Source organism: Ovis aries, chromosome 21 (genome assembly GCF_016772045.2).
Source record: "Ovis aries strain OAR_USU_Benz2616 breed Rambouillet chromosome 21, ARS-UI_Ramb_v3.0, whole genome shotgun sequence".
NCBI lineage: Eukaryota > Metazoa > Chordata > Mammalia > Artiodactyla > Bovidae > Ovis > Ovis aries.
The window spans coordinates 38,488,901-38,502,636 of NC_056074.1; the positions used below are offsets into that span (position 1 = coordinate 38,488,901).

Sequence of the window (13,736 nt, forward strand, 5' to 3'; positions counted from 1 at the left end):
TGTCAGCTACTCCACTCTTTCAAATCTCTGCCTTTCAGCCTCCACAGCTTTCCTGACTCATAGGCAATGTACCACCAAACACTATCATCTCTTCCTTCTGTAACTTCAGCTCCTGGTTTGGCAAACATGGTTATGCAAGTGAAGGAGTATGTAGAGGAGAGAGGCCTTCCTAACAGTCAGGAAAGGCCAGACTTCAGGGCCCAGTTTCGCACTCACTGTAACAGCATGAGTAAATCATTTCACTTACCTATGTCTCAGTTTCTTCTACAAAATCAGGCGGTTAGGTAAAGCCATTTTCCAGCTCTAAAACTCGATGCTTCTTCAACAACTGAAAACTTCCTGAATATCCAAATTGGCCAAACTTGTTACGGAACCTATTCATGCTTTGGTTTAACTTAAATTGTATAGGCCTGGCTAAAGAACAGATCAAAATTCATGATAAAAAAAGCAACTTGCACAGGAAGGACTCCACAAAAGACTTGAGGCTTTTTTTAAGGGAGAGAGAGACACCCCATTTGCAGTGAAATTACTTCCATTTCTCTGGAATCATACTGGAGATCTAACCTCCAGGGATGGTACTAGAAAAACCTTTAAGTGGTAACCTTATATGCCTTCTCCCTTAGCAAAGTAATCATTTTCCAAGTTGACATTTTCTGAGTAACGCTCACTTAATATGAACAATTAATATCTGTTTAGTATATGAAGAGTTCATGCTTTATTATGTTCACGTACATGAACAACAGATGTGACATTTTATATACATACAAAAGATACGGCCTGACCAGTCATATCTATCCTCAGTATACACTTTTTTTTTTTGGGGGGGGGGGGCTCCCAGTTCCCAGACCATCCGTTTACATTTAAGTAAACTTATAAACCTAAGTTTAGGAAAAATTGAAGTTTAGTGAGCTTAAAATCTAATTTTTTAAAAAAAAAGGTGAGTGGTGAAACTATTATACTGCTAATTATCAGTGCTGTAAATAGCTCAAAGTAACACTGTATCAGTCATCATTTCAAAGTATGTAGAAATGTTGAAAATATTTGGATAATTATAAAGGATTCCAATAATTGACATGGACGTTTTTTCCAAATACTTTTAAAGCACTGATTTAGCCTCTCCTTTTTAATACACACCTTAATCCAGATTAACCACTAGGTTTAAATATGCTTATTTAATCGATGTATAATTGGACTCAGTGGACATGAGTTTGAGCAAACTCCAGGAAATGGTGAAGGACAGGGAAGCCTGGCATGCTGCAGTCCGTGGGGTCGCAAAGAGCTGAACACAACTAGGCAACTGAACAACTTCACCAAAAGGACAGACAAACAGAATGGCTGAAAGACTAACAAGTGAAATTATTACTGGGAAAGATTTGTAGAGACTATGGAAACTACAACGCTAATTCATCCTGCTGCTGCTGAGTCGCTTCAGTCGTGTCCGACCCTGTGCGATCCCATAGGCAGCAGCCCACCAGTCTCCCCCGTCCCTGGGATTCTCCAGGCAAGAACACTGGAGTGGGTTGCCATTGCCTTCTCCAATGCAGGAAAGAGAAAAGTGAAAGTGAATCGCTCAGTCGTGCCCAACTCTTAGCGACCCCATGGACTGCAGCCCACCAGGCTCCGCTGTCCCTGGATTTTCCAGGCAAGAGTCCTGGAGTGGGGTGCCACTGCCTTCTCGATTTCTGAATTTTTAAAGGACAGAAGACCACGTAGCAGCACAGGCTAAACAGAAGCAGATGAGACAACTGAATTCTAAGTGGCCTTCCCAACCCTGGGAAACACACATTTTAAGGAACAAGTTCTATCAGGAAAAGCATTATGGGGGAAAGAAGTTTAAATGCTCCTCAAATATTTGAAAACAGTGATAAACTCAACGAAACCAGTTATTTGGAAGCAATAATTGCTATTTCAGGTAATTCAGACAGAAGTTAGTAGATCAATTGAACAGTTTAGACCAGGGTTTCTCAACCTCAGCACCACTGGTATTTTGGGTGGATAACTCTGTTACGGGGAACTATCCCACTCACTGTAGGATATTTAGCAGCATCTCTCACCTCTTCTCACCAGGTACCAATCGCACTCCCTCTTGGGAGACTCATACACGCCTCCAGGCATTGCTAAGTGTCCCAACCAGGCAAAACCACCCTGGGTTAAAAACCACTGGGGCAGAGCGCGCCTCAGTTCTCATCCTTCCTGTCCAGAGAGTTCTGAAAAGTAAATCCTAACTATACTTAAAGAAACATTTCACTGAGCAGCGTGCATGACTCAGGGTAAAGTTATGACCTGAGTTTTCCAGTCTCCTTTTGAAATACCACAGTTTCTAAAGAGCAAAAGCAACACACCCAAAAACAGAAGCATACCATTTTCATGCCTTGTTCTTGCTGGCAGTCTTTTAAAGTTCCCAATTCACAAAGAACGCCAAAGAAAACACATCATCACATACAAAGGTACCGGGAAACTCTCAGCCAACTCTAGAACTCCTGGGTGTGGCTCCTTTTTGCTGATGGTGGGAGTGCCTTTTGTCTCAAGGTAGTATACTGGTAGATACACATATTTCAAAGGTTGTTTCCACGAAAATACTATTTAAACACAACTCAATAGAATACTAGGGGAAACTGACATTCTAATTAATTAAAAGTTTACAAGGAAGATTATTTTCATCTGTCGTAGAAAATTTTTGTATTTTAGCACAGGTAGTGGTCTGGTCACTAAGTCATGCCCAACTCTTGAAAGTCCATGGACTGTAGCCTGCCGGGTTTCTCTGTCCATGGAATTCTCTTGGCAAGAATACTGGAGTGGGTTGCCATTTCCTTCTCCAGGGGATCTTCCCAACCAGGATTGGAACCCAGGTCTCCTGCACTGCAGGCAGATTCTTTACCTACTGAGCTATGAGAGAAGCCTCCACAGAATGCTTAGCGCACAGAATGTTGAACAAAAGCACTTTTTCTAAGTCAATTAAGAATTCTGCAGTGCTTCATGGATTTATGAAAATCAATTACGTCAGAAATGCAGAGACCGAATCTAAAAATGAGAAAACATCTTTTTAATAGAAAGAATTCAATATTCACCTTATTTGACTTTACCCTAAAAATAAGACCACCACCAAAATCAACCTGGTTACCTGAAGGTTTTAATTATCTGTATTCCAGTTGAATAAGACTTTCTTAACTGGCAATATTTGATTTGGATTCCTCATCATTTCAAAACATAAAGAATGAATCTACTTCTCTGCTTTTTCACATACTATGTCTGTAAAATCTACTTTCTAATTTGTAATATACTTTAGCCTCCCTATGGACTGTAGCCCGCCAGGCTCTTTTTTTCATGGGATTTTTCAGGCAAGAATATTGGAGTAGGTTGCCATTTCCTCCTCCAGAGGATCTTCCCAACTCAGGGATGGAACCCCTGTCTCCTGTCTCCTGCATTGCAGGCAATCGGATTCTTTACCAGCCAAGCCACTGGGGAAACCAGAAGAGTAACAACTCAATACAAAAATACTGACATTACAAACTATACTTCCTATAATGCAACAAATCAATTCAAATTAAGCAACAACCTATAGGGAAATTTGATTATCTATTAATATAAAAATTAAGTTGCTTGGGTTTTAGGAGCTTTTTCACTACTGCCTGGCTCCTCAATGAGTTAAATTGGAATCTGTGAGTTAGCTCCAAGCATTGGCAGGTTTTTAAAAACCCAAGTTATTCTAAAGCGCAGCAGAGCTGGGAACCACAGCTCTATAGCAACTAAAAGATTTTTTTTTCCTTTTAACTAAAAGCTTTCCCATCATGTTTCCCCCTTGATATTTTTTAGAGAATATGCTTTTAGAATCTCAAAGTCAGGAAAATGTTTTAAAATTCAGACTAACTTTAAACTATAGTTGTGTTGTTTAAACAATTTCTCAACATGAAACACAAGGCCACAGAAACTTTAAAGGCATGCCTAGTCATCAGAGGTAAATTTTAAACCAATTCTCAAACAAGTTCACACGCCCAAGGGTTCCCTAATATTTCAAAGAAATATTAAGACTATATGACCAAATTGTGAGTAATGGCTACCACTGAGGAACTGGGGAGGTAGGGAAGACTTTACATTTCTTCTTACAAGTCTCCATCATTTCATTTTAAATAATTAGTGAGTATATCTTCTATGACTTAGGAATCATAAAAATGAAAAAATGCATGTGCTACACCTTAGAAAACCAATTCTACAAAGGCCTATTCTAAACAGGGAAGCCTGGTATGCTGCAATCTATGGGGTCACAAAGGATGGGACACGACTCAGCAACTGAACAAGCCCTGTTTAGTGAAAACTAGGACAATTATGCTAGCACACATCATCACATTTCTTTTCTGCTACTACTTTTCTTAACTTTATGACTCCAGTAAGACAGTAAACAATAGCTAATAAAACAACCTGCTCTGGGAAACTAATGCCTCATTAGGTAGAGATCTTCAGTCAAGCGTTTCCTTGACAGGTGTTAAAGCAGCAAAAGAGATTTCGACACTATGAGCTACTTTCTGTGGGGACTGAAAAAAAAAGCACTCATTTGAAATTCAACACTGCAATGCTGAATACGTATCTTGGCTTAAAACTACATAGGTTTCGATTCTCCAAAAGCCAGCCAGAATGGGAAACCGTTTTTGGTCCGTTAGTTCTTTTCTCTCCTTCCCAAAACATTCTACCCAACTTCGTGTTCAAATTTCAGGGCTGAGATTTACTGAAGAGTCTTCAATGTTCTGTTGTTGCCTTTAGATTTCGCAAATGAAACGTCTGGCCATTTCAACAGAACCCACAGCAAACAAAAATAAAGTCAGGTAAAATGATAGATGAAATCAAAACCCACGAATTTATGGTGACCATTTGTTTTTATTTAATACTTTCACTATTCGTTATGTCCTCAAGAAAGCAAAAGAACGTATTGTACCACACGTACTAAAAAAACTTCTTAAAAATCAATTTAGGCCACATTCTATTATCTCCTTTAGGGAGATAAGTGTGGGTTGAAAATCAACCTTCCTAATACTTCTTGTAACTCAAGGTCGTTAGGATAAAAATAGTTTCCAACTCAAAGACACTTCGCAGCCTCCACAGCTTTTTGAAAGGTTGAACAATACGGCATCTATATTTTCTCAGCTCCCTGGGCCCGTTAACAAGGCCAGAGCCACTCGGCCCGCGAGTGTGCGAAGCGCCCAGGAAGGAAGGGGCCCGCAGCCAAGAGCGCCCAGCTCAACCAGGGCGGGGCCCGCGGGGCAAAGCCTTGGAACGACGCCCCGGGACCACCGACACTCGGGGCCGCCCCAGGCGAGGAGGGGAGGCGCCAGGCGGGCGGCAGCAGCCCCAAGGGGCACTAACAGTCTCCCCCGAGCGCAGGGCCCGACCTCCGACGGTGGCCGAGGAAGGCCCCGCCCGTGCCCTACCGTCCCGACCCCGCGAGCAGCCCCTGGACCCGAATAAGCCGGCCAAGGGACACCAAGGAGGGGCGCGCGCTCCCAACCCCGGGACGAGGAAGGGTGGCGGCGCGGGCGTGCGGTCTCCTCGGAGCTACAGCAGCGAGGGCGGTGGAGGTGGCCACGGAGCGGGCTCGGGGGCAATCGGGCGCCTCACCTGCTCCTCCCGATGCAGCCGCTCGCTGAGGGGACAACATGGAGCCTCCGCCTCCAGCAGAAGCAGCAGGGGCGCAAAAAGGGCAGGGCTGGGGCGGGAACGAACCAGGCCCTGGAGGCGGGAAACGGGCGTGGCCTGGGCTCGAACAGAAACTAGCGAGGACCGGCGCGCGAAGCCGCGAGAGAGCGAGAACACAGAGGGTTGGCAAGGGTCGACCGAGGCGCAGCGAGCGCCTAGCGGACTGGGGCGGGAAAGCGCACGCGGCAGAATCCCGCCACCGCCCGACGCGAGTGCGCGTGCGCTGGAGTCAGACTCTCGGTCTGGAATACCTGGGGCTGCGCCCTGGGAGCTACGGTCCCTTGGGAATTGTAGCCCCTCGTTCTCTGGTAACCCGCCAGCGGTTCCCGTTTGGCGAACTCATCCGGGGCGGGGAGGAAGCGGAAGAGAGGGACTGGGATTGTCGCGGCTCTTCGACGACTGAACTACAACTCCCAGCAGGCCATGCGGGGAGAACCGAGCCGGCCAGTGGTCCCCGCCCAGCTTAGTCTTGAGGCCAGGCCCAGGTCCGAGGCCTTGGTGGAACCGGCATCAGACCCCCACCGGCCGCGTTTGAGAGGGTTTCGATGTTTAACGCTGGCCGGAGCCATAGGTAGGCGGCACTCTACCCTAAGGACCGAAGGGAGGCCTCAACCACGGATGACGTGAGCATCACTGGTTTTTTAAATGATTTTGACTTCACAAGGAGAGGAGGGCGTGACTTCATTATCACCATTACAGCTACTCCCGATATTCCTGTCTGCCCAAGCCTGATGGCCCACCATCGCTACTCTTAACAGCTAACATAAGAACTTCTAGGGAAAGTCCTTCCACTGGCTTTGTTCTTTCTAAGCTATGGCCGTATTTTTTAAACCTCTGGCTTCCTGGAGCTTGTCTTGAAGTTGCTTTGGCAATGACACTTACTTAAACTGTATGGTAGATCAATACAAAACACGGTTCTCCAAAAATGCTTTTATTCACACTCATATGTGATTGCAAAACTGGCAGTTGTCACAATTGAAGAGTATTGTTATTTTGGATTTGTTGGGGTAGGGACAGTTGTCTTGGGGGTAAGTAGCTGATGAGAGGCTAAAGTGTCTGTCGCCACCACCAGCACCACCTCTTGCATCACCCTTGCTTCATTCACTTGACACATAATTCCACTTTCTTCTGTCTTACCTTTTATAACCTACCCAGAACCTCCTTCCAGCCATCTCTAGGCTGTGCTATGCCCTTGATCTGTGTTTCATTCCCAGAGTGATTAGGCCAGCAGTGAAGAAGTAAAGATAATTCTACCTAAAGTTACCTAAAGAGGTCCTGTTTTGTTTTCTTTTCCCCTGCTCCTTCTGATTCTCTGCAAACTCTCCAGATTATTTAAATACCTCCTCCAGGCATTTTATGCGAATCTAGATTCAAGCTAAAGTAACTGACCAAGGAGAAACTAGATGTGAATATCAGGACAAGTGGTTACCTGGGTTTCACATTGTCTGCACAGAAAGCAGGACCTGCAAGATGTTACACAAATCCAAGGCGTATGCGGCATGCTCTGAGAAAGGGGCCAGAGACTAATGACTTGTCACAATTGCAATAAACAATTTAAGAAGTTAAATTGAACATGGTGGTGATGAGCATATAGTGTTAGTCATTCAGTCATATCCAACTCTTTGCAACCCCATGGATTCCTCCATCCAGGAGGCTCCTCCATCCATGGGATTTCCCAGGCAAGAATACCTGAGTGAGCTGCCATTTCTCCAGGGAACTTCCCAACCCAGGGATCGAACCTGAGTCTCCTGCATTGCAGGCATACTCTTACCATCTGAGCTATCAGGGAAACCCCTATACTTCCCTTCCCATCCTTCTCTATAAGACTGCTCAACATCTAACTTCTGTTTTACTTTTCTTTTTGTTTGTGTCTTCCCATTAGAACATAATTTACAAACAGACAGGAATTTTTGTTTGTGTTCACTGCTTGTATCTCCAGTGCCCCCAAACAGTGCCAGGCAGAAAGTAGAAACTCAAATACTTACTGAAAGGATAAATAAAGAAAGTGCATGTTACACGTAACACTACCCACTCTCTCTTTTTGTTCCTTTAATACTAAATATCTAATTTTTGCTTTTGAACAACATACCCTGTTCTAATTTGTGGTAGTCACTCAGTCGTGTCCAACTCTTTGTGACTCCATGGGCTATAGCCTGCCAGGCTTCTCTGTCCATGGGATTCGCCAGGCAAGAATATTGGAGTGGTTTGCCATTTCCTTCTCCACTGTTCTATTTTAAGGGTTCCCAATAGAGATACATTGAAATGCACCCTGTCAGGAAGTGACAGCAAATACTGACATTACATCTTGCTCAGTATAACATCATCAAGGTCAATGTCAGCACCTCAGCCTTCTGCATATATTGTAGAAGTTTTTGGCACTCGGAACAACACAATACAAACGATAGGTAGACTTTAGGATTAGTCCCAACTCAAAAAACAACTCCTGTAAACAAGAAGCCTGTTTTGTTATTACTGTTTCCTTCTCAAGTACTCATGGTTATCGAAACCCTGGAGATAATATAGTATGACCAGAGGCTGAGCTTTCCTTGTGGTTTTCAAGAAGTAGGTGACATATAGATATGTTTGAATGGTCAAGGCCACTGCCTTTGTGGTCAGACTGACCTGGTTCTGAACTCTAGCTCACTAGGTGTACAGTTGGGTGAGTTAGTTTACCTCTTTGAACTCATTTCATCATCATCTGCCAAATAATTTGAATACTCAAGCCACAGAGTTGTCATAATTAGTTAAGTGAGATGTGTTTGGTAATTATGACTGATGCATGATTAGTGCTCAAAAATTGGTAATTATATTCATTCTGGAAAAGCAAAACAAAGTCATACATATTCAACGTATTAAAGTATGTTACAGAGGACAAAAATAGCAAAATTGTTTTCTGCAGTGAGATCCACTGTGAATCAGGTTCCGAAGCTTTCCAAAAACAGGGTGTTTGTTATGTACCAGGCACAGTGATAGGCAGTAATGCTGCCACAATACATAAGGCACATTCTTGTCCTCCAGAGACTCACAGCCTTGTGGGGTAGCCAGCCAAATAAATAACCTTCACTCACTGTGCTGGGACACACTTCAGACTCCTCTCCTACCACCGACTCGCAGGATCCACATTTAAGCAACAGTCTAGGTACTCACAAGGGACAGACTGGACAACTGGCATTCCTGGGTGTCATTTAAATACCTTACTTTGCTTGCGTATATAATGGGGGAATAACTTGTTGTCCTAGTTTGTCAAAAGAAAAGTCAATCCTAACTCTTAGGCTGTTATAAGTTGAATATCAGGCCCTCAATATAGTAACAGAATAAAACCTCTAAATCTATCAGCTGCTTTGTTATTGTTAACTGCAGTCAACAGCACAACTGTCTTAATGCCTCAAAAAGACACTAGAAAAGATCACTAGAATTTGCTGTTAAGGAAAGGAAGCACTATCATTTGTGTTAAAAAGGGTGTGTGTGTGTGTGTGTGTGTGTGTGTGTGTGTGTGCGTGCTCAGTCGTGTACTCTGTGACTCCATGGACTGTAATCCCAAAGGCTCCTCTGTTCGTGGGATTTTCCAGGCAAGAATACTGGAGTGGGTTACCACTTCCTTCTCTAGGGGATCTTCCCAACTCAGGCATCGAACCTGCATCTCTTGCAGCTCCTACACTGGCAGGCAGATTCTTTACCAATACACTACCTGGGAAGCATTGAAAAGGTAGATAAGGATATAGATTTGCTATATTCACCCTTGCATTTACCACCAAAAAAGCTCCTGACAGAGCAGTTACCTCTGTGAGTGTAGAGGGGGAGACCAGTGGGTACAGAGAGGTTAGTGATACATTAACACTTTATAGTATATATACTTTTGAGAATAAACATATATCAGTCCAGTTCAGTTGCTCAGTCATGTCCGACTCTTTGCAACCCCATGAATTGCAGCACACCAGGCCTCCCTGTCTATCACCAACTCCCGGAGTTCACTCAGACTCATGTCCATCGAGTCAGTGATGCCATCCAGCCATCTCATCCTCTGTTGTCCCCTTCTCCTCCTGCCCCCAATCCCTCCCAGCATCAGAGTCTTTTCCAATGAGTCAACTCTTCGCATGAGGTCGCCAAAGTACTGGAGTTTCAGCTTCAGCATCATTCCTTCCAAAGAAATCCCAGGACTGATCTTCCGAATGGACTGGTTGGATCTCTTTGCAGTCCAAGGGACTCTCAAGAGTCTTCTCCAACACCACAGTTCAAAAGCATCAATTCTTTGGCACTCAGCTTTCTTCACAGTCCAACTCTCACATGCATACATGACCACAGGAAAAACCATAGTCTTGACTAAACGGACCTTTGTTGGCAAAGTAATGTCTCTGCTTTTGAATATGCTATCTAGGTTGGTCATAACTTTTCTTCCAAGGAGTAAGCATCTTTTAATTTCATGGCTGCAGTCACCATCTGCAGTGATTTTGGAGCCCCCCAAAATAAAGTCTGACACTGTTTCCACTGTTTCCCATCTATTTCCCATGAAGTGATGGGACCAGATGCCATGATCTTTGTTTTCTGAATGTTGAGCTTCAAGCCAACTTTTTCACTCTCCTCTTTCACTTTCATCAAGAGGCTTTTTAGTTCCTCTTCGTTTTCTGCCATAAGGGTAGTATCATCTGCATATCTGAGGTTATTGATATTTCTCCCGGCAATCTTGATTCCAGCTTGTGTTTCTTCCAGTCCAGGGTTTCTCATGATGTACTCTGCATATAAGTTAAATAAGCAGGATGACAATATACAGCCTTGACGTACTCCTTTTCCTATTTGGAACCAGTCTGTTGTTCCATGTCCGGTTCTAACTGTTGCTTCCTGACCTGCATACAGATTTCTCAAGAGGCAGGTCAGGTGGTCTGGTATTCCCATGTCTTTCAGAATTTTCCACAGTTTATTGTGATCCACACAGTCAAAGGCTTTGGCATCATCAAGAAAGCAAAAATAGATGTTTTTCTGGAACTCTCTTGCTTTTTCCATGGTCCAGCAGATGTTGGCAATTTGATCTCTGGTTCCTCTGCCTTTTCTAAAACCAGCTTGAACATCTAGGGTGTGACTATATTAAAATTTTAATTAAATTTTTTCCTAAAAGTCAAGGAAAACAAACTGACAATAAAATGACCTAGAAGATGAAGTGGGAAATTAGCTTTGTAAATACTGTCCTATAAAGACAGGACCAAGCAAGTTTTCCCAGCTCAGTGCTTCGGCCGTAAAAATTGCTCAGCAGAACTCCTGAGAAATGACCGTACTCCAGTGAGCACACTAGCAATTCCATCTGAGCCATTCCCTGCCTGAAAAATTATACTGAATCCTCATAAGCCTTCATTCTTTAGGGCTCTGCTTCTATTTCTAAATACTCTGGCCCTGAAACATCTCCATTTTCTCTCCCTTTTGCCCCAATTCAAGCCCTTGGCTCTGGCCAACCTGGACTAACTACACCCAAAACATCTTACACTTCTAAGCCTCCAGTCACCTAAAAGGCTGTGGGTCTTGTGTTGCATTAATGCAGCCTGTGGAAGGGAAGGGCAAGAGAGGATCAAAGCTAGGCCAAGTGCTGCCAGACAGGCCAGCACTGAAGTACATCATGGACTGGGCTGGGAGAAAAGTGTGCTTTTTTGTGTGATTGGTCTGCCCAGAAGGAGGTCTATTGTATACCTGCAGAAAAGCACCCCATGAATTTGCTTTGCACCATTCTCTGTTGCCTTTAAGGACCTCCTTACCACTCCAAGCTCCTATGTGACTTAATTTCTTCATCAAACCTCCTCAAATCACTATAACTCCATAGTGATTCCATCTACTCTTAAATTCATACAATCACTTGTCATCTAATCATAGTGTTATAGTTTTGTGTTGTTTGGGAGTTGTTTTGGCTGCTATTTAATTTGTATTTTGTTTTAACTTTATGTGAGTATGTTCTAAGCCTCACCTAGCTTGTAAACTCAGGACAAACATATTTTTTGGATCCCTCCAGATTTCCCAGAATAGTGTCAAACACACAGCAAATGACCAGTAAACATCTGTGCAACAGATCAGGTACACAAATAACATCCCAACCAAGAGTCAGTCTCAGGAAAACGTACTGGTACAGCAGATGGAGCAGGAAGGAAAGGCAGCTTCAGGAACTGGACCGAGCACAAAGGCCTTTTTTTAAAAACATATTTGTTTGGCTTCATTGGGTCTTAGTTGAGATACATGAGATCTTTAGTTGCAGCATGTGGGATCTAGTTTCCTGACCAAGGATCAAACCTGGGCCACCTGCACTGCTAACTCACACTCTTAGCGCTAGACCACCAGAGAAGTCCCCACACAAAGGCCTCTTGTGTGAAAAATCTGAAGGGTCCAAAGAGACCACCAAGACCACATCAGTGTCTCGATTTTTATCTTCTTTTCTCTCTTTCTAGATATGGAAATAGGGTTCCTTTCCAGGCATGATCTGCAGATCCTAGCAACTGCTGTCAGAGTTAGGGACCAGCATCATTCATTTCTTTATCCAGCACCTAATAATATAAATGCTTAAAATTTATATATTTATCAGAATGGTAGCTAACTGGTTTGATTATCATATTGGCTTGCATTTCTCTCTGTCATCCAAAGGACAAGCTGCTGCAGTATCAACTGATGCTTTAAATGCTAGAGTAAGATATTTGCCACAAAGTTATTTTGGGAAATATTCTTCTGTGTCTTTTTTTAAGAGTGTTTCAATGGCCAGAATTTTTTCTTTTTCTTTTTTTTTTTTTCCTCCTGTCTCAGCTTTACCTGACCTTAAATTCTGTCAAGGGCAGATGTAGTTCACCGCCTGTTCTAGAAGATTTCCACTGGTCAGATAGCTTTCCCTCTCTGTGGCTGCTTGGCTGGCTACCTCCCTCTTCATGAGGCTGCATCTTTACAGGATCTGCTGATCCTGCAATTGTCCTTGGGGTCATTGATTGCTGCTTTAGCAATAACAAGACCTACAGCCTTGATTTTTATTACTCCTAGTCTACATTTCCCTTTTTTAAAAGAATCATGCACATTGCAAATCATTTGGCCAGTTGTAGGTAAAAGGCTTTAAATTTTGCAAGGCAACCAGAGAAGCCAAAAAGAGTAAAATCCAGTATAAATTAGATAGTATCTGGTTTCAAATACAGTTTCCACTAAGGACCCCTTTTAGGCAATGAATAAATTCAATTATATGTCTTTTGTGCCATATTCTCAATTTTTAACCCCTAATTTTACCATCCCATAACCACAGCCAAGCTGTTATCTTCTGGCTCATCTTTCTCATTAGTTTCTCTCTCTTTCCCTTTTTTTTTTTTTCATTCAGAATGTCTTCTCTGTTAGTTATTCGACAGGGAACTGGCAACCTTGGGACCCAAGGTAGACCCCTTTTGGGGAAGAGTAACATAAGAACGTGAAGCAGGTTCTGCGGCTGCATTGCAATGTTATTGGAATAGTTTTTCATTCTGTACAGCATCTTTCTCCACCTACCAAATGGGAGATCGTACCATCTGTCCCTCATGGTGATGGGGTATTAGGATATATCCAGAAAAATCCATAAATCACCTTGCAGAGTGGGCCTACAACTGTGGTTGCCACCATCGGAGTCACGAGTAGGAACGCATCAGACAAAAAACATCGGCTCTGGAATTTGCGGGAAAGATATGCTTCAATAATGGAAGCAAAAAGAAATTTCTATCGTTAAAACACATAATCAGTCTAAGCTAAAACAATCACAGGAAAATCCGTGGAGAAACACTAAGCCGCAGGGCCCCCCCTCAACTTCGGCCGCAGTGGCGGGCGGATCTTGGTGTTTGACCACGCCCCCTGCGCCAGATCCCCGAGGGGCGCCGCCCACCTCTCCAAGGGCCTTGGCGCTGCGCGGAGCAGCTTTTGGCCCTGCTTCCCCGGAGGAGCGCCGAGGGACAGTTCTTGCGCCTGCGCCCTGCGTCAGTGGTCGCAAGGCGACCGTCTCCGCCCCCGCCCCCCGCCCGAGGGCCCTTGTGCGCCTGCGCGGTCGCTCTCCCGCCCTCTCGCGGCGCTCGGCTGAGTCAGTC

The 13,736-nt window shown here is 43.9% G+C and overlaps 1 protein-coding gene across 8 annotated transcripts in view; it reads right to left on the reverse strand.

Moving 5' to 3' along the window:
• Positions 1-6,026, reverse strand: part of ATL3 (atlastin GTPase 3) — a 43,817-nt gene extending 37,791 nt beyond the window's left edge. For 3 of the 8 annotated variants that reach the window (XM_004019634.4, XM_042238320.1, XM_060404068.1), the window contains exon 1: positions 5,937-6,026. Coding sequence is in view for 1 of the 8 variants with exons in the window: in XM_004019633.4 (XP_004019682.2) it covers positions 5,608-5,647 (40 nt within the window). In the remaining 7 variants the exon portion in view is untranslated. Of the gene's footprint in view, positions 1-247; positions 5,657-5,936 lie in introns of those variants that run through there. The other 5 variants (XM_004019633.4, XM_060404070.1, XM_060404066.1 and 2 more) reach the window with 2 other exon arrangements.
• Between the last annotated feature and the right edge of the window lie 7,710 nt (positions 6,027-13,736).